General features: G+C 38.9%; 2 protein-coding genes and 1 pseudogene across 2 annotated transcripts in view; 1 reads left to right on the top strand and 2 right to left on the bottom strand.

Annotated features, from left to right (window-relative positions):
* Nucleotides 1-486: 486 nt before the first annotated feature.
* Nucleotides 487-1,495, bottom strand: LOC149096525 (uncharacterized; annotated as a pseudogene).
* Nucleotides 1,496-4,191: 2,696 nt separating this feature from the next.
* LOC149096524 (allatostatin-A receptor-like) lies at nucleotides 4,192-6,144 on the bottom strand. The gene has a single exon (XM_089280715.1). It carries the CDS (start codon nucleotides 6,124-6,126, stop codon nucleotides 5,137-5,139), a length of 990 nt encoding a protein of 329 aa, XP_089136841.1. The 5' UTR covers nucleotides 6,127-6,144; the 3' UTR covers nucleotides 4,192-5,136.
* Nucleotides 6,145-24,784: 18,640 nt separating this feature from the next.
* Nucleotides 24,785-25,527, top strand: part of LOC149096518 (uncharacterized) — an 86,185-nt gene continuing 85,442 nt past the window's right edge. Inside the window, exon 1 of the mRNA XM_089280652.1 lies at nucleotides 24,785-24,948. Coding sequence (XP_089136778.1) covers nucleotides 24,843-24,948 — 106 coding nt within the window. The 5' untranslated portion in view covers nucleotides 24,785-24,842. The remainder of the gene's footprint in view (nucleotides 24,949-25,527) is intronic.

The following is a 25,527-nucleotide window of genomic DNA, read 5'->3' as shown; positions in this document are numbered from 1 at the left end:
GCCTCCGAGCAATCCTGCCCTGTTTTCAACAAGTTAATCTGACTTGAGCCCGCGATCCGATCGAAAGCCAGCACTTGGTCAGCGGTGAACCTAAAAAAAACCGTGTCCTCGATGACCTGTAAACTTGAGCCCGCAATATGGTCACGTGCTACTGGTCAGTGGATACCTTGTTTTGACAGGTGTCAATTGATCATAACATGGATGTCCGATATGAAAGAAGTACACGGTAAACCAAGGCTGCATGCATCTGTCAACCTATTATTTGGAGTATGCCTTCCATGTTGCGCGACTTCGTCGTCGTCGTCGCCGTCGCCGTCGTGCGTACGCGCCCACGAGCAATACCGCTAGCCATGATAACCACGAGAAAGTCAACTCATGGGTTTCCTTTTCTTTCCTATATGAGTATGGAGCTCCGCTATAATAATGAAAGTAAAGAATGATGTTTTGTTGGCATTTTAAGTATGATAGAAATGTGTTTTTTTTGGGTTTTTTTTCAGTGAAACCATAGACTAGAGTTAGTCTCCACCCTATTCATCTATTTATGTTTATGCCTTTTCATGCTGGTACAGTGTACTGAGAAATTCAGTTTTTATCACCCTTGGGGCTTGGAGATAGGGGCGGTCAAGTAATCATGTAAAGAAAGATCCTATACTGACGAAGGTAAATGGTAACCCTGTGAAGAAGATAGGTGACTATGGCCAAAGTAACTGGTAACGCTGTGACGAAGGAGGCAGTTCAATAAGTGACACAATCTAGATAACCCGTGAACTACAGCGGCTGCTTTGAGATGCTGTTTAGTTTACACCAGCTTTTCTAGCTACAAATAACAAATAACCTGTTTACATCACTGCATGTGCTAACAATGTATTCTTCTGTTTACTTTTTGTTTACTTCCAGTTCTTCTGCATGTTGCTGCTTAAGCTCGTTTTCAGGTTTTTAAGCAAGGCCTGCGCTCGTAAGGTCCCTCCTCCCGGAGACCCTCCAGCACTGGCCCCTATGTCCCAGATGGCGTGAGCAAAGACATCAACACACACCCTGCCCTGGTTATCGCTTTCGGCCCAGTTCTTCAAGTCTTCGCCGAACCAGACCCTGAGCTCCAAATAGGGGTGCAGATACAGCAAGTGGTCAAAGTTGAAGAAGACTAGCTCGTCAGAATACTTATCGTCCACTACGGGCATGGCGTACCACAATCCTGATCCGTGCTTTATAAACTGCTGTAGTGGAAATATCACGTTGTCGTGTCTGTTGGTTATGATGATGTTCAAAGGATGTGCTTTAAAGGAGCTGTAACCATGGGAACCCCAGCGACTGTTGTAGGCGACGTCAGGGACGCACCTTGCTTTGCCGTCTTTGTAAACAAGCTAGCGTGAACTAGCATTCCATGCGCGCCTCGGTATATCATGTGACTTGGGCGGTTGTTACTCGTCTTTAAGCATTCGGGATGGTAACTTTGCTTAATTTTATAGCATGCAGCTTCACTTTTAGGAAAATTCATAGAACAATGTGACAGCATAGGTTCTAATTTTCTTCATGAATTTAATAAGAACAATAGATATTTGAAACATTTGATTAGATTGTTTATGTGATTTATTTGTTGGAAATAAACATTCTGTCGGGAAGAATGAAACAATAAGATACCTGTATTGAGATGTTTTTCTTACAATGAAAGGCGCAACCCTAATTCACTGTTTTGCTCGAAAATTTCTATCGGTCGTGGGTCGTGGGTCGTGGGTCCAAGTATTACACAGACTCCAAGTATTACACAGACCTTCCTCATGTCAGAAGCTCGTTATCGGAACCGCCCTCTCACTAATCTGTATTATCATAGAGCTACACTGAAATAAACGGCGTTTCGACGCGAAATCTTACCGAAAGATTTCAAATTAGCACAGTGCCAACTAAGACAACTTGAAGTTGAATTGCGAGGCAGAGACGCTCGTGATGAGTGAACAACGTGTAAACGCACGCGGTAGCTAACTATCTGAAGAAAAATAAAATAACAGTTCCCAAAAGTATTGTTTGCCTTCGGTTGTCTTAACGAGAGATTTTCTTCCCAGCTCAGTAAGCTTTCCTTTGTACGTCAAAAACCTCCAGCAGTACGCATCCTTCGCACCAAGACCAGGTCTTCACACATCCACTCGGCAGCATGGTTTGTGAAAAACTTTACAATTTGAAATGAATATGGCTTTGAAACTGAAGCCAATCAATGACAAATACGCCACACATCTGCTGCGGATGTTTGTTTGCACGCTTCATGAACCAGCGAAACAGAAAGCGTTTAAACTGAAGAAAGTCATTACACCTGATGAACAACTATTCTCCATTTTATATGCTCTCAAGACAGTTAAGTTCTCGCAATGATCGAATTGTAAAAAATAAAATGACGTAAGATGAATGACAGAATTTTATATCTGTGAACTGCGTAGAGATCAGAAATAAGAAGATTGGAGTTGATTTTTGTAGTTTAGTTTTCCATTTAAAGCAACCGAAGGTTTAAGAAGCCTGGGACTGAAGAAAAAAAAACCTAAAAATAATAAACCTTGAACAGGATTCCAGCCTGTAACCTCTGTCTTTCAAGTTTGACTCCCCTACCACCAAAGCTAACAAGCCACGCATTAGGGGTAAGACCTGAATTCCTACGTAGACAGTTTTTACTTCTCCTTGAAAGGCATTGGATACTTGACATAAGGCCAAGAGATGTGGATGATCTTTAAAACAACCTACGATACTCGAAGACTTTGAACAGCGATGGCGTTTATCAAAGATATATTCTTTTCTGACAAAAACAGCATCTGACTCATCCCCCAGCCATTGTCGGTGTTTCCCCGCACGAAAAAGGGCATAAAGGGGAATACACAGGGAACGTAAGAGGGAGCCAATTTTAAACCCGTGGGGTCACGCACGAGGTTGTATTAAGTGTAGCACAGTTGTGGAACGCAAAGAGGGAAGCACGAGCGAACTTATAAGATACGCACGGTGCGACAAAAAAAATAATAATGGGCGGGAATCCTGACATGAACGCACGGGTAAGGAATGGGGAAATCAAAGGAAATCAGTCGCGCAACGTACTTGGTAGTAAATGGCGGAGAGCCTGGCTTAGTAAAAGTGCCAGGAAACTGCAAGCGCGAGCCCACGGTGAAACGGACAGAGGAAGCGCCAGCAAGGGAGCACCCTTAGCAAATGCATGGAACAAATAAAAGGGAATACGCCGTGGTCCTATCGGGAGAATATACTGGGTTGGGCATAGCCCAACGTACAGGAAGTGTAACGGTTACCAACGCATATAGGGGTCTATCTATAAGCGAATGCATAGAATCCCAGGAGGGAGACTCTCCCTCCCTCCCCAAGAATTTATCGTGTAACTGATATGTGCTGTGTCGGCACAGTAATCAACGTGTTGTGCGACTGTTACGCCTTAGTCTTTACCTTTAAGATTAATGCAGCGATATGGTTTTATTGAACTGATCATTAACAGTAAAAACTATGGAAAATAAAAAGCAAATGAGAAAGAAATATGAGGGACGGCTGAAGGGAACATTACGGAGCAAATTACTCACACTCTGTGCTGGTACGAGGATCGATAACAAGACGTTTTGCTGTGTGAAAGAAACTGAATCTATAATGTGTTGTGATCGTATGACTTGATGTTCACCGCTCCAAGTAAAAAGACAGGAAGTGTCCAAATACAGGAACAGTTCAAAACTAAGTGTCAGGTCCTAGTTTTTAACTTTCAGACTGCTTAAAACAAAATGCTAGAGATGGAGTGGAAAAACGAAGGAAGATGTTTACAAAGAAACATCCAGGGAATATACGGGGCTCTGTACACTAAGACGTATCAGTAAACGCACGGCTGAATGCAAGGGGAACGTGTGGAAACGAATTAGGGAAATTAAGAGGAATTTAGGGGAACTCACCAAGTATCAGGCGCGATAGCGCGGGATTGAATGTAGCGTAGCACATGGAAAAGCGGACTAGGGAACTACCTACACGAGATGCGTGGTGTAGAGGAGGAGAAAACCCTGAATGGGGGTACCCACAGAGAATTAGCGGGAGACGTGGGATGGAACATATTGCAATTCTATCGGGGAAATCATTGGGTAGCGCTTAGCAGAATGTATATAAAACGCTTCCCAAGAAGGCAAAGAGGCGCTTGCGTGCGTAAAGAAAATGCAGAGGAAACCAGAGTAATTCATTAACCTTTTTATTATCAGCTACATTATATTAGTTCAGCACATCTAAGCACTGTATGAGCACAGTATACGCACTGTTGAAGTTTGATTCAGAAACGTAAGTGAATATCTATGGAATAATCTCTGTTTGTTTGTTTGTTTGTTTGTTTTTTTTATTTACGCCTATCTGCGTAACTTCAGATTACTTCACCAACACTGAGTTAGTTATATACAATATCTGATACCAAAGCCTATCATCGCATTAGAAATATTTTGTTATTCATAAACTTTAAGTTCTCAAAGATAATTAATCGCAGGATAAAGGGTTTGTTAAGATATTCTCTCTAGTGTAAGCCTTTCGTCAATTTTGCTCCAAAAGTCAGCCATTAAATTTACCTTTACCAACTTCAAGTTCATAAATAGTGAAAAGCACCACTGAGTAGTTCGCAATCGAAATGGCAGTCGCCTCCTTGTAACACTTCAGGTCATTGCAGAAAGATCTCTCTTCTTCTAAAACGTATTTAATTGCCTCGCGTATTCATCTATGCAAATTTATCGGAACAAAAAGTTTTAACACAACAACAGTATAACTTTGGCTCATTAACATGCCCGCTGTTTCATTGTCTTTGGACAACAATACAGCTACCGTGACCTCATTGAAGACACTCTATTAAACTACTAGTAATGAAGGAGGTGAATGAGATTACATCTCTTAAGTGTGCAGCACACTCAACTAGTATTCTTGGTTTGCCGGGAAACTCTGGACGGTGCAGCTATCGATACAATTTGAATTTAATCGCAGCAAACCACAGGTGAATCTTTATCGTAACGTATACTGCTCTCAACGAAGTAAGACGGAAAACGAGTTTCTTAAGAACAAACTAGTCATTACACTTTGGCTGCTAGCAAAGAGTTCTCGAGAGAACGTAACTCGCTTTGGGTGAAGGACAATCTATTTTTTCTTTTTTCACATTTTGGCTTCCATCATGGAGTTTTTTGTGGCACTCGCTCTGTTACTTCTGGTGGTTAAGGCTACGGTTGGTTGTCCTCGACCAGTAATTTCTTCATGGCGGCATCGGATCATTTTTTTGAAGGCTGCTTTCATCTTTCCATTCAGACCAATGTACAGCCACGGGTTTATGGCGCTGTTAGCCTGGCTAAGCCAGTAGCAAATGTAGATAATTACATAAGGATCCCACATCGCCCCAAGCCCACTCACGCCAAAGCTCACACCTTCGTCCAATTGATAGGCTTGTATTGGAAGCCAGCAGACTACAAACACCACCACAACAATGATGAGCCTTCGGATGACTTTTTTCTTGGGGATGTCCTGTTCTCGTTGATTTTCACTTACGTTATGGTCCACTGGCACTTCATGGAGCCACAGTTTTCGAGCAACTAGGATATACAGAACTGAAATGACAACGAAGGGCAGGAGAAAGCCGACGGCGAAAAAGGAAGCATAGAAGGGCAAAATTAGAGATCCCTCAATTCGACACTTGCCTCGGATGAGCTTGAATGCAACTGGTACGATTGACATCAAGGCTATGGATGAGATCCAAATAATCGGCGTGATGATCTTAGGCTTCCTGAACCAAATGCTCCGCCGGAAAGGGTGTACAACAGCAAAGTATCGATCAAATGCCATCACTACAAGGCAGAAAATGGAGGCGAGCAACGAGACATAAACAGCATGGTAGACAAACCTGCAGGTATAAACCCGAAGAAACTCAGAGCTCCCAAAGACATAAAAGCGAATAATGCTGACAGGCATCTGAATCACAGCAATCAGCAAATCAGCCACTGCCATGTTAACGAACAGGAAACTTGTTACATTTCTTGCTCCAGGTTTTTTCCACACGATGTAGATCAGCAGTGTGTTGCCAGCCAAGGCTGCGATCATGGTGATCACATAAAGTACGGTCATACACACCACGATAGTGTCATGGTTTGCCATGTCCTGTAAATTAAACAAAACAACTTTAAATTTTAAGAGGACCTGTGGTAAGACGTATTGAGTCATTTTGTTAAGACAAACACAATTACTGTCCAAGTGAAATAAATCATTAACAACAAGCGTTTTAAGGTAGCAAAACACACCCAAAGAATAGCCTTTACAGTAGTGTCGAAATCCTTGTAGTTTTTACTCAATCTCACTGGGACTGGGTGTGTACTATTCGTTACGACTTGACGGGGGTGGGGGAAGATCGGGGGGTTGTTTACCTCCTTACTACAATCCCCTCGATTCATATCAGCTTGCCTCCTTATCGCAAATAGGGATCTTGTTTACAATGTTTGCCTTTGTAGCATAAGCGTAACAGTTTCTGATCAAGCTACAAAGATATCGACTCTGATTAGTGGAAGTACATGACATGATTAGCAGGAATTTGAACCGATGTATTAAATACTTTGTTGGAGGCGGGTTTAAATACTCAGTTTTACAGAGTGCCTTCGCCTTGGTTCATTAGCGCCTTTGCCGCTCAGATTTTCTGTTGTTTTTGAAAACAGATATCGCTTAAGTATTACGCCTAAATAGTTGAGCATTTCATCAATTACTAGGTCTCACTAGCTCTTTAAAAACTTGAGTCAGTTACATGATTCATTGTCTTTGGAAAGTCATATGCAAAGGAAACTAACAGATAAAGTGCGAAGAAACAGCGAAACGAGAGCGCAGCGGCTAAAAGCACTGTTCTTAGTCCGACCTCTGCCACGACTGATCGATATAGCAAATCAATTAAAATGCACCGATGGTTAACTCGTAGATATGGAAGCAATCACTGATTTCCCTTTTCCAATGGGTCTATTGTAGGGAAGTCGCACATTCCTGCAATTCGCCGTATTTTGTTCTTTCGAAACCGCAGGCCGCGTTCGGTTTCTCCCAAAAACCGAAACCGCCTTACTAGTGGGACGATTATCATCTTAACTGATCTTTTCACAGTAGCCAACAAATTCTTTACGATATGTGGGCTCAATAGTCGTATTTCTCCTCATCTTAAGAACAGAACAAATTTTTTTAAGTCCGTTCAGTAACCAGCAAACAAAACATTCTGACATCTGACATCTGACATCTGACATCTGACGTCTGATGTCTGATGTCTGACGTCTGACATTCTGATGTTCTAACGTTCTGACGTTTTGTTCTAATTGGCTGTCAACAAACACAAAGATTAATCGACATGTTTATATCGAAGCGTAAAAGTCCAAGTCTTCAGGGCTTTCTTGTGAGCCTCTTAACTATGTTTGAATGACCGCCTTAAAAAAACACGCAAAAAACGAAAACCGCGAGCTAAATTTATGATTTCCCCAGGGCGAGCGATGGTTTCTTAGCCGTAAACCGCCAGATAAATGCGTACTCGCAAACCAGTTCTCAAAATTAGTTAAACTGCAGACCCTCCGAGTCATAATATAGATCCGCCATACCGGATGATCTAGGTTTCGTCCATGCTGCTTGCACTGTTCCTGATTCCTTCAACTGAACTAAACACGTACAACAGGTCCAGTCTATGGAAACCAAATACGGCATCCTTACTGGTACAACAGAATTTTTTTTCTTGCAGTTTGTTGTTTTTAGTCGTTTACGAGCTTGTCTTTTTTTGTTGTTTTTTTTGCGCATGTTATGCCCTTTATTCCTTTGCGTGGCTTTTATCCACGGTTTTCGCTTCCCTTACGCCCTTTAAGTGTTTTCACGCTTTTATCGTTTCAGTTTGGAGAACTGTTAGTTTGTTATCTTATGCGTGCTTTGCCTCAAAAACGCCGGTTTTGTGCAGTTACTTTCTCTCGACTCCTTTCTAAGTCTGCAGGTTTTGTTATATTGAGGGATGTTTTTGTATGCGTGCTTTGCCTAACAAACTTTGGTTTTGTGCAATGCTGTTCCCTCGGCTCCCTTTAGTTTGAACGGTTTGTTATATTCAGTAATGTTTGCTTTGCCTCACATACATCCGTTTTGGGCAGTGCTATTCCCTCGGCTCCATTCAGTTTTGCACGCTTTGTTACTTCAGTAATGTTGTATGATGTTTGTTAGGCAAAGCCGCATACATGCTTTGCCTCAAAAACATCGGATTTGCCCAGGGCTATTCTCTCGGCTCCCTTTAGTTTGCACGCTTCGTTATATTCAGTGATGTTCTTGTATGCCTGCTTTGCCTCACAGACATCGGGTTTGTGCAATGCTATTCTTTCGGCTCTCTTTAGTTGCACGCTTTGTTATATCCAGTATTGCTCTTGTATGCTTGCTTTGCCTCACAAACATTTGATTTGTGCAGTGCTATTCTCTCGGCTCCCTTTAGTTGCACGCTTTGTTATTGTTATATTCAATATTGTTCTTGTATGCGTGCTTTGCCTCGCAAACGTTGTGTCTGTGCAGTGCTTTTTCCCTCGGCTCTCCGCTTTAGTTGCACGCTTTGTTATGTTTTGTACTATCAAGTGTCGAGGTTGCTTTGACTCGCAAATGCCGGGTTTGTCGAGGTGCTCCGTTGAATAGTACTTGATGTTTCTGCCCATGAACCCTACGGCATTAGTTTCTGCCAAGGCGACGTACGGTCGAGTTTGCTTAAAAAGTCTGTGATTGCCAAGGACATGCCTGGAAACTGCTCAAAAGTCGAACGTCGGGAAGTCTTTTTTTATGCTTTGAAAACTTTCAGGCCAAATTCCATAGCCCTCTTTGTATTTTCTGGTACAGCATCTTCTTGTATTGTCAGGATTTCTGATTCAGAAACACTAGCGAAACGCGAGTTTACGCCGGCCGTTTAGTTTTTGTTTGGTCGGTAGGGGGTAAATAATGCTCATTAGTATATACCAAACTGGTGGAGAGTGCTTTTCGTACATTCTGATTGGTTGACCAAATTTGAAATAGTGGACTAATGCAAATCCTGCATTTTAATTGGCTACGCTACTAGAGGACTATTAGTAATAGTTGTTGAGTAGCGAAATTAGCGCAATCGAGCATGACGATTTCTTTCGTTTTATTCCCAAATAAATATTTCTTCAACTTGTATTTGCTAACTTTATTATTTCCTTTTCTGTTCGACCAGTTGGGTGATACTAAAACAATTAGACCATTCGCCCTCAAGGGCCACGGGTCTAATTGTTAAATAGTTACCTCACCGCTTCGCAGCTCGGTAAGTATCCACCACCAGCGCTTCGCAGCTCGGTAAATATCCACCACTAGCCACTTCCACGGCGGGGAATAATTGTTAATTAGCCAGAGATAGCGAACCAATCAGATTGCTCGAAACACCAAGGTCTCTGAGTGTGTATATACTTATTAAAAAAAAATGTTCTTTTAGGCTCGTCGAAATCCCATGCAAAATATCAATCCTAGAGGTGGGATTTTGTATCTCATCTCGACTGAAAATCTCCCAGAACTTATTATGGTTAGAACGTAGCTGCACTGTAAAAAACGAAACATAAAGGCTCATTCCCTTTTTCTGATGCACAAATTCAGCTAACCGCAATTGTAAGTTCAAAAAAAAAAAAAAAAAAAAAAAAAGAACAGATGAAAAAGGAAAGTATATAAATCTCTACACAGTAAGTACCTCAGCCCAGTCAGCGGTTGTAAATTAAACTTTTGAGTTGTGTAACGCAGAAAACAAGTTAACGTTGTTTGCTGTCGCTCAGTGACCTTTCGTTTTCCAAAGACACATTCTCAGGTTTAATTTCAGTCATGAACGTCGTGTTATAAGCAGGTGACCACGATATGTTTGCTAATATTTCTTAACTTGACCTTGCAGGTGAAGACGAACGGAGAGAAAATGGGAAAAACTTCAGCCGCTGAGCTTCAACTGAGAACTTGCCAAATAAAATTATCAATATTTTAAGGAGGCCTCCCATCACTTAGAGATGGTTTTCAGGAAAAAGAAGCCGATGCACAGACAGATTACAGGAGATAGATGAGGAGTTTTACCCGTCGTTGGTTTTTTTGCTTTTGGAAACAACGTGCCAAGAGAACTTATAAGCACAGTACTGAATTTACTTAGGCATGAAGTCACGCAGACAAGAGCAACAAGACCTCCGCTTTGCGCTGCTGTGTAATGTCCTCTACTCCTCTACTTAAAAACCTTTTTAGAGCAAACTATGAAAAATCTAGCTTTCTATACGCAACTTTTAACTGTACAGTTTAAAACAAAAAACCAAACCAAACTGGAAAGGTAAACTCGTGTCTTCTACTCCCCGCTGGATCATGAAGGAAATAATTGAAAAGTTCTCATTTATTGTTTCTTTTCTCTCTCACTCGGTGTGAATAAGCTTAGCAAAATTTATTACTAAAAACGAGAGACCATGATCTAGTTCATGGTCTCTTGATAGTAAATGTAATCAAAAAGAATAAAGAAACAGAGACGAGACAAAAATAAAACTAAAGGAAAAAACGTTTATTTTAATTACCTCAACACTAGATTTGAAAACGACAGAATAGGACATTTGGAAATGCCGGCTAGGTGGTGCAATGTGGGTTGCCGACAAGGAACGTCATTTCGAAGACCCTCCATCATGACAAGTCGCAATTAACGGAGGTTAAATTAAGGGAAGGAGAATGGTAAATACGAACTTCGTGAAAAATAGACTGCAAGACGCAAGTAACCACTAGAGAAACGAGACTGCGAGACCCGTGAGCTTCGACGAAAGTTTTACAAGACCCATGTTTTTTCAGGTCTATTCGCCGCCTTTAAATTAATGTGGGTGTACTCTAACAGGCACTAAGCGTTTCTGTGGCCAGTTTACTGCAAGGGGATCGAGTTTTTATTTAGAGATAAAAAAGCTGCTTTTTCCCCAAATTTATAGGGATGGTAACGTTGTAGACAGGAAGCACTTCACAAACAGTTAACTAGAAGAATAAAAAGACAACATATTTGGTTTGGCATCAACACAGAAAATTAGCAAATTATATTTTAAGTAAAAATCAACTTGTCTTCATGTAGACATCTGTCGTCTTAGGCGCGCAAAATAGTTTTGTTTACACCTTAGCACTCAGAATGGGCGGTGACGAGATCAGTTGACAGACTGACTGTAAACGCTTAATTATTACATCAAGTCTTAACTCAGTTGTAAGGAATCAATTTTTCACTTCAGTAGCCAAAACATTTCTTGTGTCGATTAAAATTTCAATACGATCGGTTGGCGAAAAAATCATGACGTATTTTCGAATCCATTAATGAAAATGAGTCAATAAATGGACAGATGGAAATGAATAAGATGTACGAAACAATAAGCGAAGAAGAAATAGTATATTGGTTAATAATATGTTGGTTGAGAATCAGGATGTCTACAGAAAGACCTGTGTTCCTAATAGCCGACAACGTAGTCTTGTGCACGTCTTGGCACTTAGACTGAGCAGGGACGATATCAGTTTACAAACCTTTGTATAGAAAAGGATGAAATAGGGTGACTATTGTTATCTCGACTGCTTTCTTCTATTGAAAGCAAAACATACGACGATCAACAAATGAAGAAAAAAAAATAATTCAAAAAACCCATTTAGTCATTTCATATGTTTATCAAGATAATAGCACCACGAAGGTTCTCGAAAACTATAAAAAATCGGTGAGCAAAAACTTCAGCTTTTCCAGCGCTTATTCTAGTTCACTTTCAGTTCCATGAAATTTTATCGATTTATCTTCCATAAGTTTCATATAAATTCTAATTTCTGCCAAAAATCTTTGATTTGAAAGTCATCACTCGCAAGGTACAATTCAGAATTTTAACTATTCGCCAAGAAGTGGGGCAACTTTGCAACTGACAGCTGAAATTTGAGATCTGCACATTTGTCGGTAGCTAAGCAAAAAGAGATGGTCTGAAAATTTAGCTGGTACACTCTTTGTTATAAGAATATTGTCTTAGCGGCCGAGGTTAAATATTCTTATATTTCTGCCGATTTTAGGCTCAAAATATTCTTGGGAAGATTCTTAGATTATAGGGTATGGCATTTCTGTTGTCGAATGTATTTGGTAATTAGGTCAATCTGCAGACACAAGAGTCTAACATGTCGCACATAATTTCTAAATGAAATGAAATGCTATTTTCATCAATTATACGGCTAGTGCTGTTTTTGTTGCGTCTTGGCTAATTTTGCTGTTCAGAGAAATTAAGAATTTTTTACAGTTTAGTTAAGAACATATAACTGTATTGTATTTACAAATAAATTTTCAACACACAAAATTATATTCTTTTCAAGATCTCAGCCACAGGCTTATTCTTAAGATATTCTTAAACTTTCGCAAATTTCAGCTTCAATATTGTCGTAAATATATTCTTATATAAAAAAAAAGAAAAAGTGTATTCCGATTGGGACAACGAGTTAAATACAAGAAAGCCTTTTAAATGTAAATATAGCATGCTGTATGTAGTCGGTTGAGAAAAGACGCCAACATGCTGCTTAAAATTTCGCATTTTTCAGCCTCGATACTCTTGTAAAATATATTCTTATATAAGAAAAAAAAGTGTAGCTAAGAAATCGCCAAAAAATTTTCATTGTTATATGAGATTATAGCAAAAGATCGACACTTAAGCATGGTTCATTAACATTAAAAGCGACAAATCCATCCGGATTTTACCAAGATTAATAGCTGAAGTTCAGTTACGACTTTCATATGTAAATTCGGAAACTTACAACAACAAGGAGAAGAAAATTTTAACTCTCTCGGCTCTGAGGAAAAAAAAAATGACGAGTTGCACTTACCTTTTTAATTTGAAAATACGAAACGCAATGCCAAGGCTGCTGTTAACGAGGAGATGTCTGACTTTCGCGTGTTAACATGGAGTTAAAAAAACGGTCATACAGAGGCGGAGCAATGTTTAAAGCGCGATCAACTTGAAAAGCTGGGCTCAGTCCTACTTTTTTTTAAAGTTTACTTTACATATACGTCATTTGTTTTACACTGGAAATTTATTCAAGAAAACTGTCGGATCAGTAACTTGTCACAGTGAATTCTATTTTTATTTTTAATTTATTAGTATGATTTTAACTACTGTAGGATGGTAGCTGTTAGTAGAAGTAATTAGCCTAAGGAAAACATCGGCTGGTAGTGGACTCCATCAGTTTTTAAGCAGTTCCAAGAACTCCCTTAACTTTTGTTAGTTTAAGTAGCCTTTAGTAGCCGGAGCAATTTGAACATGCAACAACAAACGGTCATTTTGAATTTGTTTTTTGAGGAAAACTCGCGAGCTGGGAAATCACATGATTATCGTGGTTTCATCGTTCTTGAAAAGCTCCGTTTTCAAAATGCTTTCCGTCCACCGTTTTCATGATAGAGTAGTGTGAAAGGTAGGCCTAACAGTAGAAATAATTAAAGCTGTGTTTTCAAATTTCTCCGGCGTAATGTGGACAGGACTTTAACTTTCTTCAGCGGGCGCTAATGCATTAGCCAATAAAAGGGCGTTTTGTCAAAGAAAGAATACCCTGTTGTAAATTATACAGCTTATGATTTTAATGTGTAGTAAACGTAGTAATGGCACATACTGGTTTCAAACATGAAAGAATATTGCTTGAATGAATAAAAAGCATCATTTAATTAAGTGTCAAAGAGTATTTAGCTTTAAGAAAAACTAACTGGGGACAATATTTACATATTAAAATATATCTTAGCTGCATAAAATTAAAGCTATTAATATTTACAATTTAACACCGCAGCAGTGAATCAGCTGTCACTCAAAACATTAACAATTTAAAAATTTTAACATTTTTTAAAATTTTTAAAATTTTTAACTGGCTGGCACAAACGCTGATTTTAAAAATTAACGCTGATTCAACCTCTTTTCGGCAAGAAAAGAGGTTGAATAGGCTGATTCAAAGTACCAAGATCAAGATTCTGGAAGTAAAAACTGAAGTGTTAGTTTTGGTCTGGGCGAACCCTTGTGTAGTTTCCGCAAAAAGTTTATGCAAGGTGCAAGAAACTAAAATAATAATTACTAATAATTTACTAAGATAGAATTAAATATTTACTACTCACTACCAGATAATCGCAGAACCAAGGTGTAACATTAGAAATGATCAGGGGAATGCGATAGTATGAAATTGATATCCTCGCCGATTGTAATTTCAGATTCGCAAGGACTTTTATATTACAGCACGCATTTTTTGTCGGTCGCTTAGAGATGGTCGGAAAATTTAGCTGGTACATTCTTTATTATAAGAATATTGTTTTACAGGCCGAAGTTAAATATTCTTATTTTCTGCCGATTTTAGGCTCAAAATATTCTTGGGAAGATTCATAGATTATAGGGTATGGCATTTCTTTTTTCGAATGTATTTGGTGATTGGATTCTTAAGATATTCTTAAAGTTTCGCAAATTTCAGCTTCGATGTTGTTGTAAAATATATTCTTATTTAAGAGTGTATGCCGATTGGGACAACGAGTTAAATACAAAAAAGCCTTTTAAATATAAATATAGCATGCTGTATGTAGTCTGTTGAGAAAAGACGTTAACATACTGCTTAAAAATTCGCATATTTCAGCCTCGATACTCTTGTAAACTATATTCTTATATATAAAAAAATAGTGTAGCTAAGAAATCATCGAAAATTTCATTGTTAAATGAGATTATAGCAAAAGATCGACACTTAATTAGGTTTGCCGGTTTCATTAACATTACAAACGACAAATGAATCTGGATTTTAGCATGATCGATGCCGAAGTTCAGTTACGATATTCATATGTAAATTCGGAAAATTTCAACAACAGGGAGAAGAAAATTTTAACGCGGCCCTGAGGAAAAAAAATGACGAGCTGCACTTACCTTTGTAATTTGAAAATACGAAACGCAATGCCAAGGCTGCTATTGTCGAGGAGATGTCTGACTTTCGCGTGTTAACATAGAGTTAAAGAACGGTCATAAAAAGGCGGAGCAATGTTCAAAGCGCGATCAACTTGAAAAGCTGGGCTCAGTCCTACTTTTTATTCAAGTTTACATTACATATACGTCATTTGTAAATAAATACACTGGAAATTTATTCAAGAAAACTGTCGGATCAGTAACTTGTCACAGTGAATTCTCTTTTTATTTTTAATTTATTAATATGATTTTAACTACTGTAGAATGGTAGCTGTTACTAGAAGTAATTAACCTAAGGAGCACATCGTCTATTAGTGGACTCCATCAGTTTTTAAGCAGTTCCAAGAACTCCCTTAACTTTTGTTAGTTTTAGTAGCCTTTAGTAGCCGGAGCAATTTGAAGACGCAACAATCAACGGTTATTTTGAATTTGTTTATGAGGAAAACCCGCGAGCTGGGAAATCACATGATTATCGTGGTTTCATCGTTCTTGAAAAGCTCCGTTTTGAAAATGTTTTCCTTCCACCGTTTTCATGATAAAGCAGTGTGAACGGTAGGCCTAACCGTAGAAATAATTGAAGCTGCGTCAGCCGGCGCTAATGCATTAACCAATAAAAGGGCGTTTTGTCAAAGAAAGGATACCCTGTTATAAATTATACAGCTTATGATTTTAATGTGTAGTAAACGTAGTAATGGCACATACTGGTTTCAAACATGAAAGAATATTCTTTGAATGAATAAAACACATCATTTAATTAGGTGTCAAAGAGTATTTAGCTTTAGGAAAAACTAACTGGGGACAATATTTACATATTGAAATATATCGTAGCTGCATAAAATTAAATCTATTTATAATTTAACCCCGCAACAGTGAATCAGCTGTCACTCAAAACATTAACAATTTAAAAATTTAAAAATTTTTTAAAATTGTTGAAATTTTTACGCTGATTTTGAAAATTAACGCTGATTCAACCTCTTTTCGGCAAGAAAAGAGGTTGAATAGGCTGCTTCAAAGTCCCAAGATCAAGTTTCTGAAGTAAGAACTTAAGTGTTATCTTTGGTCTGGGCGCACCTTTGTTCAGGTTCCGCAAAAAGTTTAGACTATGCAAGGTGCAAAAAGATAAAATAATAATTACTAATAATTTACTAAGAAAGAATTAAATATCCTCGCCGATTGTAATTTCAGATTCGTAAGGACGTTTTTATTACAGCACGCTTTCACTTACATGAATGACGTTTACTAGATGAGTAAACAAACTGAATCCCTTGTAGTTTTTTTTTTCTATTACCTTTTAAGCCGGTTTACACTAGCGATGCAAGTTCAAGTGCATGCATACACAGCAATTCTTATTTCACCGTGAAAACGGCCTTGACGCAGGCATGAGCACAAGCCCAAGCACAAGCACAAGGATCAAAATTTTTCCTTTTTCTTGTGCTAGCGCTTATTCTTGCGTTTGCGCTCCAACACGTGACAACGAAATACCGCTCAGGCAGAACACAAGCACAATTATATTTACCACGGGTAGTTATGTTTGGCCAAGAAAAAACTGGATCATATCCAGATTACCTCGCACCTAAACAGTTTTCCAAAACGGTGGAATGTTTGGATGATTTTGCTTGTGCTTGTGTTTGCGTCGCATTTCGTTTTCTCGTTCGATTAAAATGTCAATAAATAAAAACGAAAAACATATATCTGAATTTTCGACTCCAATAATTATAAATACGTTTGTCGAAATATGAAAATGAATTTCATGTAAGAAATTATAAGGAAAGTGAAAGTAGTATTTGTAATCTAAGCTGGTCACGACTGAGAGAATTTTCTTAGCATTGTTTTATATTTGATTAAAAAGCAAGTTACATAGGCGATAGCCAGTTGCACTCTATTAACTTTTACAAAAGAGCATGGCTTCTGAACAAGAAAACAGTTAAAGGTCTTTTCCCATGGTGATCTCTTTTCTTCTTCCAATCAGCTTCTAGACTCACACTTCCCTCTAACTCGAGACCATACTGAGTTAGAGTTGGTTATTTTGAAGTTTAAAAGACACATTTAAGTAACTTGTCAAATGCAATGTTATATCTATCATATATATTTAATTCTTAAGAGCAGATTTCTCTCACGGTCACCTATACTTATGCAGGATAGAAAAATTCGATTTTCTGAGGACTGCAAGACGCGCGCGCTGGGGTTGACATTGACGCAGTGAACTACGCTACCAAGTAACGTACGCGACTAAAATGAAAGCAAAACTTTCCTACTGTGACCAAATCAGGTTTAATGAACCTGTGCTTAAACCAGGAACACGAGAATAGTAGCATATTGCCAACCACTATCTGATAACGTGTTCCAGTGAGAAACTAGCTGTTATCTGTCAAAAATTATACTGAGATCCAACTGCAAACATGTACCCGCAGATGGCGTAGTGCTCGCCCAGAACAAGTGCCAGATACGCAAATGGTTTACTTACTGGGGAGGTGACAGGAAAAAATGTAACGGGCACCGTAAAAGTTTTCAAAAAAGATCAATAACTTTAAAAAACGCGTGGTTACCCCTACATTTTATGTTATGAAATGGAAATGGGAACCGTATTAGACACGTGGTTAGTTTCTGGTTGTGAGAAAAAGGTTTTTAACTGTATTTTAACTGAACCAGAGGAAGGCTGCCAGAGACTCTAAAAGCACTTAATTTTGCAACGCGTTTGTTATTGAAAACATATCAAAAATGGTTATGGTACCATTTACCATGCACTTTTAAGATCTTTATAAATTTGTTTGCTTTTCTGTATGTAAAGGCGAATTCTAAGGAAACCCGTGACGAAATATCCTTTCCTTCGTTTTCCAGAAAAATGCTGATGTCAGCATTTCTGTTGAGATTCCGGGCTAATTATCTCGAAAAAGTGCGTGGCTACCCCAATTTGTCTTTGAGGATTCCAATAGCCCTTGCAAAGATCTGCTATTTTCGCGTGGTCCCAGCCTGGCGCAAAAACCTTTGTATTAAGTACAGTTTGTAGGTACCGTCCTTAATTTACCTTCATTGGCTACCTGTTGAGTTCAGGATCAAGTTTAAAGTTTTGTTATTTGTGTCACCTAACCTCACTTATCTTCTTCGCGCTCTGTTGCGCATAAGGCCGCACTACTCCTCCAACGCGGAATCCTGTCCTTAGCCAGAGCTCTCACTTCTTCCCAGGACTTCCAGCCCGCATTGCCCTCTCTTTCTCTACAGTACGGCGCCAGGTTGTTTTGGGGCAGCCGACTTCCCTTTTGCCTATAGGTGTCCAGGTGAGTGCTGTGGCACAGTGATGCTCTCTGGGCATCCTAAGAACGTGTCCTAAAAACCTCAATCTCCTTTAATTTACGTCCATACTCATCTTCGTACATCCTGTTCTTTTGTTAAGCTCATCAATTGATACTATTTAAGGTCAGAATATGCCCAGGCTTCTTTTGAGGCACTGGTATTGGAAGGAGTCTAGTTTTCTGTTGTCTTGGACATTGGTCTTCGATGTCTCGTTTCCATACAACAGGACTAGCTTGACTAAGGTGTCAAATAGTCTGGTCTTAGTCCTCCTATTGTACTGCTTTGAGCTCCATATTTCTCTTAGCTTTCTGAACGCTGCTTTGGCCTTACTCAACCTACTATCCAAATCTTTGTCACAACCTTCCTCTGTTCTTAAAACAGCTCCTAGATAGGTGAAATCCTTGGTTTCTTTTTGACTAATTTTAGTTACAGTCTAGTAATTAGCATAGTCCTGGACATATTTTAACGTGGCATGGTGCAGGCCCACGATGTTCCTTCTGTTGGTGAGTGTTTCTGCAAAGAAGTGTCTCACACCCTCGTTAAAACTACCTTTCGTTTATAGAAAAAGACGCGAAATGTCTTCACGCGATTGTTTCCGATCCACCAGATTTTGGTATGTAACGCTTGTCACCTTAGCTATTGTGAGCCCTCTATTGTTAGTTCCCAAATATGTTCTCTAGCCACGTGCACATGAATGAACACATGAATTGTGTTGGTGGGGTCGGTTGAGGTAGTGGGGAAAAGTTGTCAAACTGGGATTGAGAGGAGAGGAGAATTTGTGCTGTGGTGCTCTCTCTACATTTTGAAACTTGCCCTTAAGGACAAAACAGTTGTTATCGCCTCTGGAAGTAGGCTTAATACAAGTTAGATGCTATCTCTGGTTGAGCCTGATTTTGATATGTAGTTGGCCATTTTAAAGTGGTTAATTTTTTTTTTCATACTGTGTCTATCAACCAATCAGATCTAAGCCATTTTCAAACCTTGCGAAACGTTGCGTCTTATCATTCTTATCAAAATTTGATAATATAAAAAAATTACCGTGCTTTTTTTTTTAAATTATAAGCCCTAAAGCTGTAATTAAGGGTGTTTTTAGTAGATCATACTGTTACTATGTTAACCTACTGTGTCAGGAAAATGATAATAATGTGCTCACCAATGATTGGGCATCTTTTGACACCACGATTGTGGAAAGCGATAGAATGGTTATAACGACCCATCAAAATCTAAGTGCTGGAAACTGTTTTAAGCCACCTTAAGTGGTAACTTATAGGGTTCTAATGAAGCTTGAGTAGTTCCTACATTAGTCCCCTTTAGAAGTTAAATTCAAATTTTCCCGCGAGCATCCCTGGCTTTTTCATATGGGAGCTTCTCCGGGTTCCAAATGTCTAACAAGAAGTGATAGTGAAGGACTGAAGGAGTGATGAGATGCAATCTCTTCACCACTGCAACTTAGAAAATAATATTTTCTAAGTTAAAAAGGAAAACGCTAGCAAAGATACAAAAAATGTAAACAATTTTAAAGAAGTCGTTCCCATCATGACAATACAAACAGGAAAAAAATATCGCGGTCATCTGTACTGAGGAACACGGATTCACACTCCTTACAACTACCACTAAAGGACAAACTCTTGATAATTTTCTTGATAATAGTTTTTCGTGCTTTATCAAAGAAAGTTCTTTCACAAGGCCATAGTGTGTTCATATAACTCGGTCCTTCACGGCAATCAAGACAGCATTTTAGAGATTCCAGGTGTATATTGGTCACGCTTTGCTTCGTACGAACAACAAATTGTTAATCAAGCGGTGCACAGTTTGTCTGAGTCGAGCGGTCGGTGGTGTTTTTAGCACAAGCGTTGTGTCTTATTCAAGATATGGCTGAACTGTTAGGATAAGGAGAGAAATGAAAACATTGATTATACTCTAATCACCCTGAAACGATTATAAAATATTTTGTAACTAATCTTAATAAACACAAACACAGCATCAGGGGCGGGCATCTCGTTTATTGATGCAGGATACAGCGAGCGTTACATCATCATAAAGAAAATACAGCAGTGAATAAACAGAAGAATTAAAAAGCAAAGTTGAAAGAGATGCCTTCGAGTGGCTCTTGCATAACTTACAAATTCTTAAATAGCCTACTAGCCCCTTAGGGATTCACGCCTAAAATACTTCTACAGTTAACACGAACCATACATAGTGAACATACTCCAGTGTAATTAGCGAAACGTTACAAAATATATTTGTATTGTGCTTCTCGCTTTGCCTTGCGGGAGGTGCTGAAGGTATGTCATACTTTATGCTTTGCTTTTAACGCATCCAATTTTGCATGGTTGAAGTGCTGTGTTATATAATCTCGACATGTTCTAAAGATTAAATCACTTTCCTTTTAAACCAAGTGAAGAAAGTTCAGATACAGCTTTCGAGGAATGGGTCTGATTTCTATTTACCCGTCCTTATTTCGTAATTTCCAATGTTCTAAACGATGACAAACATGGATTACCGCTGATATTATGATAAGCAAAATTTGGTGAACCTCTCAGTAGACTGTTCAACGTGTGTCTAGAGAAACATCTGTTTTGGTTTCTCAACTCTTTACATGCTTTTATATGGTGTGATTTCTTGCAAAACTGAGCTAAATGCGACAACTTTCTGCCAACCTGTTTCAAAACTTGGGTTAAATTGCAATTCATTCCAATGATACTCGGATGAGGCCCTGTCTCGTAATCAAAAATTCTGAGATTCATTTTCATATTGTTCGTGATACTCTTGCTTTCTCATAACCAGTTTCTGATTTCGAAAGTTTAATCATTTTTCTTCAATGTTTTGCTCATAATAAGCTTGTAAGTTCACCTTACGTAGGTGTTAAGTTTCCGCAACGATGGCGAAAATATGGCCTTAGACTCGGTAGAAAGAAGACAAAGAAAACACAATTTAATCATATTGTAAGTAAAGTTATATGAAAGTTCCTGAATTTTAAACTGCGTAGAATGATATAATGACATGAATGATAATGTAAACAACTCAGGCAGTAGTGAAAATAACGTCCGATAAAAGTCATGTAGACAACTGCTTTAGTCGTCTACATAAGTTCCATGATTATTCACACGTTGCTGTTCCTGGGCCAGTATAACACACGACATCTGGGTGGATACGCACGCAATGTATCAACGTAAAATACCTTCGCCACCCTGTTGCACCATAACACATCTTGCAACATATTCCAACGTTGGTAAGCATTTGAAAGAGGTAAGTAACAACACTATGTTGCCTGCGAGTGTCTGGGCCTTAGCGGCCATTATGAAGTCCACAATTGCAATTTAATAAACGCTGGTAACAATATCTAAGATAAAAAACAAGAACATCATATTGGCATCTCTTCAATAAAGTTACCATTAAGGGCCGAACGTAACGACTCTCAGTTTAAGTTTTGACTTTTAGCACTTCCATGTCCTTCGTAGCTTCCATGCTTTCGCGGGCAAATAAGTAATATTTTGTATTTTAAGTCTTGTCGAGGTATTGAACAGGCACGAGAAACAAATGAAGGAAGAAAAAGGCTTTTCCTTTTTAGAGAATGCCGGACTGAAAAAATAATCGAGCGGTCTCAGTAGGCAGTCGAGCGAGACCAAGCCAAACACAAAATTGGCGGTCTTGAAATTACTATAAAGTATAAGAAACTATTGCTTTGTCTCGAACTTAGCAAACCTAATAAACAAAATGTTTAAGAGATCAATTCATTTAAAAAATTCAGTTTTTCTCAGTCTCAAAATAATTGTCCACAAAGATTGATGTCAGGAATGCAACATCAAAGCATCACTTCTTAAAATCATTTTAAATAAACACATAAGCTTAACACTGCTTTCCAAACGCGAATGTTCCAATCCGTCTCAGGGCACAGCAGCGAGCAAAGCATAGCTCACTACAGCTCACGGCCAACTGTATCGCAGCTATAAGGTGTCTCTGACACCATATCAAACTGATTTCAGTGAGAAGCACCAACTCTGAGAGGACACAAATTCCTTTCATTCAAAACCCGAATCGAATGACGTTCACTGTTGACCGCGATCGCAGGTTTTCCGAGCGTATTTTTCAACTCCTGCAATATTCAAGTCAACGTTCAACTTTTCGGCTCACAGGGCTGCTCTGATGGCCAAAACTGACTTAACTTTTCCAGCATTTTCTTTAAGATTTGTAGATTTCGCAGTTCAATTCTGCTTTCGCTGTAAGTTTTCACTCCACGAGAAGCGAGTTTGACAGTGGCGGGATTTTCTTACGCCAATCACAATTCTTTGCTACGCGTAGCAACCAATGGGGATGCGCCTTTATTTTGTACAGACAATAGATTACGTCAAGTTGCTATTTTCGCGTTTGCTAAAGTGGGCAAAGGCCGGCTTTCGAGTTATGTGAAAGATTTAGGAATGAAAAAGCGTTTTTCTGTAGTAGTTTGTTTCTTTATTATATAAAACAATTCGATTCTATGTTGCCGTGCCTATGTTCGGTAATAGATCACAGAAGACGTCAAAATGTGGTAAGAACACCAACCGGCTTTCGCCTCGGGCGTTACTTTTTTGTTCTGTTGCCACATTTTGACGTCATCTACGATCTATTACTAAACAGACGCACGGCAACATGGAATCTTTTTGTTAAATAGAAGATATCGTTCCGACTTTTAAAAAATCATCTTTGTTACAAGCCATTGGCGAACTTGTGACATCTACAAATCATCATGACCATTCTCTTAATATTCAATTAGCAAAATTCATTTCATCTTGCTTTAATGTACGCAATATTCTTCGTTCAAATCAAACCGATGTAACTTGATTGCATTATCATAACCTTCTTATGATGTTCACGATAATCATTACTGTTTTAGTTTTAGTCTATAAAAGCTTTTGCAACACTGTATCTATATATGATCACGCAAATAAATCCAGTTATTATTGTGGTTTTTGTAGGTTAGAGCACCGCTACCCCAAGTGTGGCATCGTTCAGTCCAATAACATTCGTGGAATCGTCCGCTGCAACACGAAATGTGGGATCGCCCAGCGGCGAAATAAGTAAGGAGACGTCCAGCACAGAAAACACTCTGGAATCGTTCAGTGCGCTATTAATGTGGTATTACCCAGCGGCACAATAGATTTGCCATTGTCTCACGTAACAGTACAGACATTAAAAGTGGGATCCTCCACCGCAGCATCATTTACGACTGCTGCATTGCATTCAGTGTCACATTCAGTAAAGCCATCGCAAGTCACTACAGCACCCATCTCAACCACTGAGACCGGCGTGGAACCAACGATAGCATCAACAGTAAAACCAACAATAACGTCTTCTGTAAATGGTAAGTAATACCTATGGGTGAATGGTTACAACTGCGCTGAGTTCAGTTGCCTTATATTGTCTTCTAGATTCCACCGGAAAAAAGAGAGGTTTTGATTCGCCGATTCGACAAATGGATATTTTTATTCGCGATTCCACTAACCTAACTAACCATGTTTGCCTCTACCGGTCGCTAGGAAAACTTTATGACTGATGTTATTGATTAACGCGCCAACTGATAGCCAATGTGTTATGTATGGTAGCCTAGGTAGCCTCGGTACTAGGGTGCACGTTAGCCTCATTATGATGTATCTATAAGGAAGACTGACTTTCAAAATAAACGGTTATTTTGTTCTTGTGGTACGTTACTATCTACTTGTTGAAACACAATGAACATTACTTCCGGTGCGCGGTACTCCCGAGATCCTTCGGGATGTCAGCTTGGAAATGACTCGGTTTCTAGCTGACAGGTAAGATCTGAGATCTGCAAAAATTTACTGAAAGCTGAGAAATCACCGAAACTTTAACTGATAACTGATTTTCTAGCATCCCATCCAGACACTCGGAAAATGATTGCAGTAAAAACCCGCGTGTAAGGACCTATGTTTTTTGAACCTTAGCAAAATAGGTTGTTTTATTTTGGGGAAATTATTAGCAATATAGGCTAATTAAGTTCTTTATTTGTGTCTTACTTTCTATGAACGAGATATAGTTTTTAATTACCAGGAAAATAGTAAACTTGGGTTTGGTCCTTAAATGTATAGAATTTATTTACAAGGGTAGTACAATAAGCATAACACAAGTGATTAAAAAATGTAGATGTAGTGTTGTCTCTATAACAAGAGTTCATAATTTAACTGTAACCCACATATAAGAACCTGCTTGATCTTACTTGGCTAATCAGGTTCTTGTATTTTTGGGTATTAAAATCATAGTGGAAAATTTCTGGCCGCAGGTTCTTAAAGCATTTGGTTCCTTACACGCGGGCTAGTACTGTATCATTTCTAACTGAAAACACTGAAAGGGCATCTGAATGGGAGTATCGCGAACGAATGTTAGCAGAGTACTACACTACTACAGCAACTTTATTTGCAGGTATTCTCAGACGTTTGCAGAGGCACCGTCGTTTCAGCACTGAATGACGTGATGTTTAGTCAACCTCTATGACCTAAGTCACGGTACAGTCGTTCTAAAAATACCTTTCCCTCCCTTCTCCCCATTCTTCTCTCATAGCCTACACTTGATCTAAGTCTCCAAGCTTCATCCCAGTTTACATTACACAGTAAACATTCCAAAGCAACGATGGGAGCATACGGAAGAGTTCGTTTTGTGCTGCTCTGCACAGTTTACATTTTAAAGCTATCCAGTTATGACAACATCGTAATGGCTTCTACAATATCTCCTTCAGGTAAGCTGGATTTGGTGGTTCTCTTAACCAAGATCGAGAAGGAATGTGATGTGTATTCCTGTTCGTACATGTATCATGTCATATCAATTTGATTTTCATGCCTGAAATCTCTGCAGTCTCACCTAATAATCCCTACCCGACTTCGAAACAGACTGCACACTGCCTAGTGCTATGATAGAACAGCACTTTGTTTAACGACAGAACATTTCCTAAACATAGGGGATGAAAGCGGGGTATGGATGGACCTTTCTCCAGTGTTTTGAATGGCAGAGGCGAGTCGCCAAAGGCGCACCCGTGAGAATTTTGGATTAAATTTTTCAAATTCATCTCTCTTAATCCTTCTTATATTGCCAAAGTTGGAAATATTCATCGAGCACTTTTACGAATTGGTGATTCCTAGCATGTTGCGAAATCGAATATTTATGCCTGAGAGATACTGATTTTTGGTCGCTTGGAAAGGGGAAATAATGTTATTTATTCAAATCTACGGATATTTCATCTGCTTTTTAATAGCAACCATAGTTGTAAACCGCTTTAATCCTATTGTGGGACTACTGTCCCATTGCAGTTTAACATCTC

This window comes from Orbicella faveolata, unplaced genomic scaffold (genome assembly GCF_042242905.1).
Source record: "Orbicella faveolata isolate gen_17 unplaced genomic scaffold, um_ofav_v1 contig_48, whole genome shotgun sequence".
In the NCBI taxonomy this organism is placed as follows: Eukaryota; Metazoa; Cnidaria; class Anthozoa; order Scleractinia; family Merulinidae; genus Orbicella; species Orbicella faveolata.
The sequence above is the reverse complement of the archived record's forward strand: the minus strand, read 5'-3'. Positions and strand labels throughout refer to the sequence as shown.

Excerpts from the sequence above, each read along its gene's own strand:
- LOC149096524 (XM_089280715.1), bottom strand. The coding sequence starts at position 6,126 with ATGGCAAACCATGACACTATCGTGGTGTGTATGACCGTACTTTATGTG.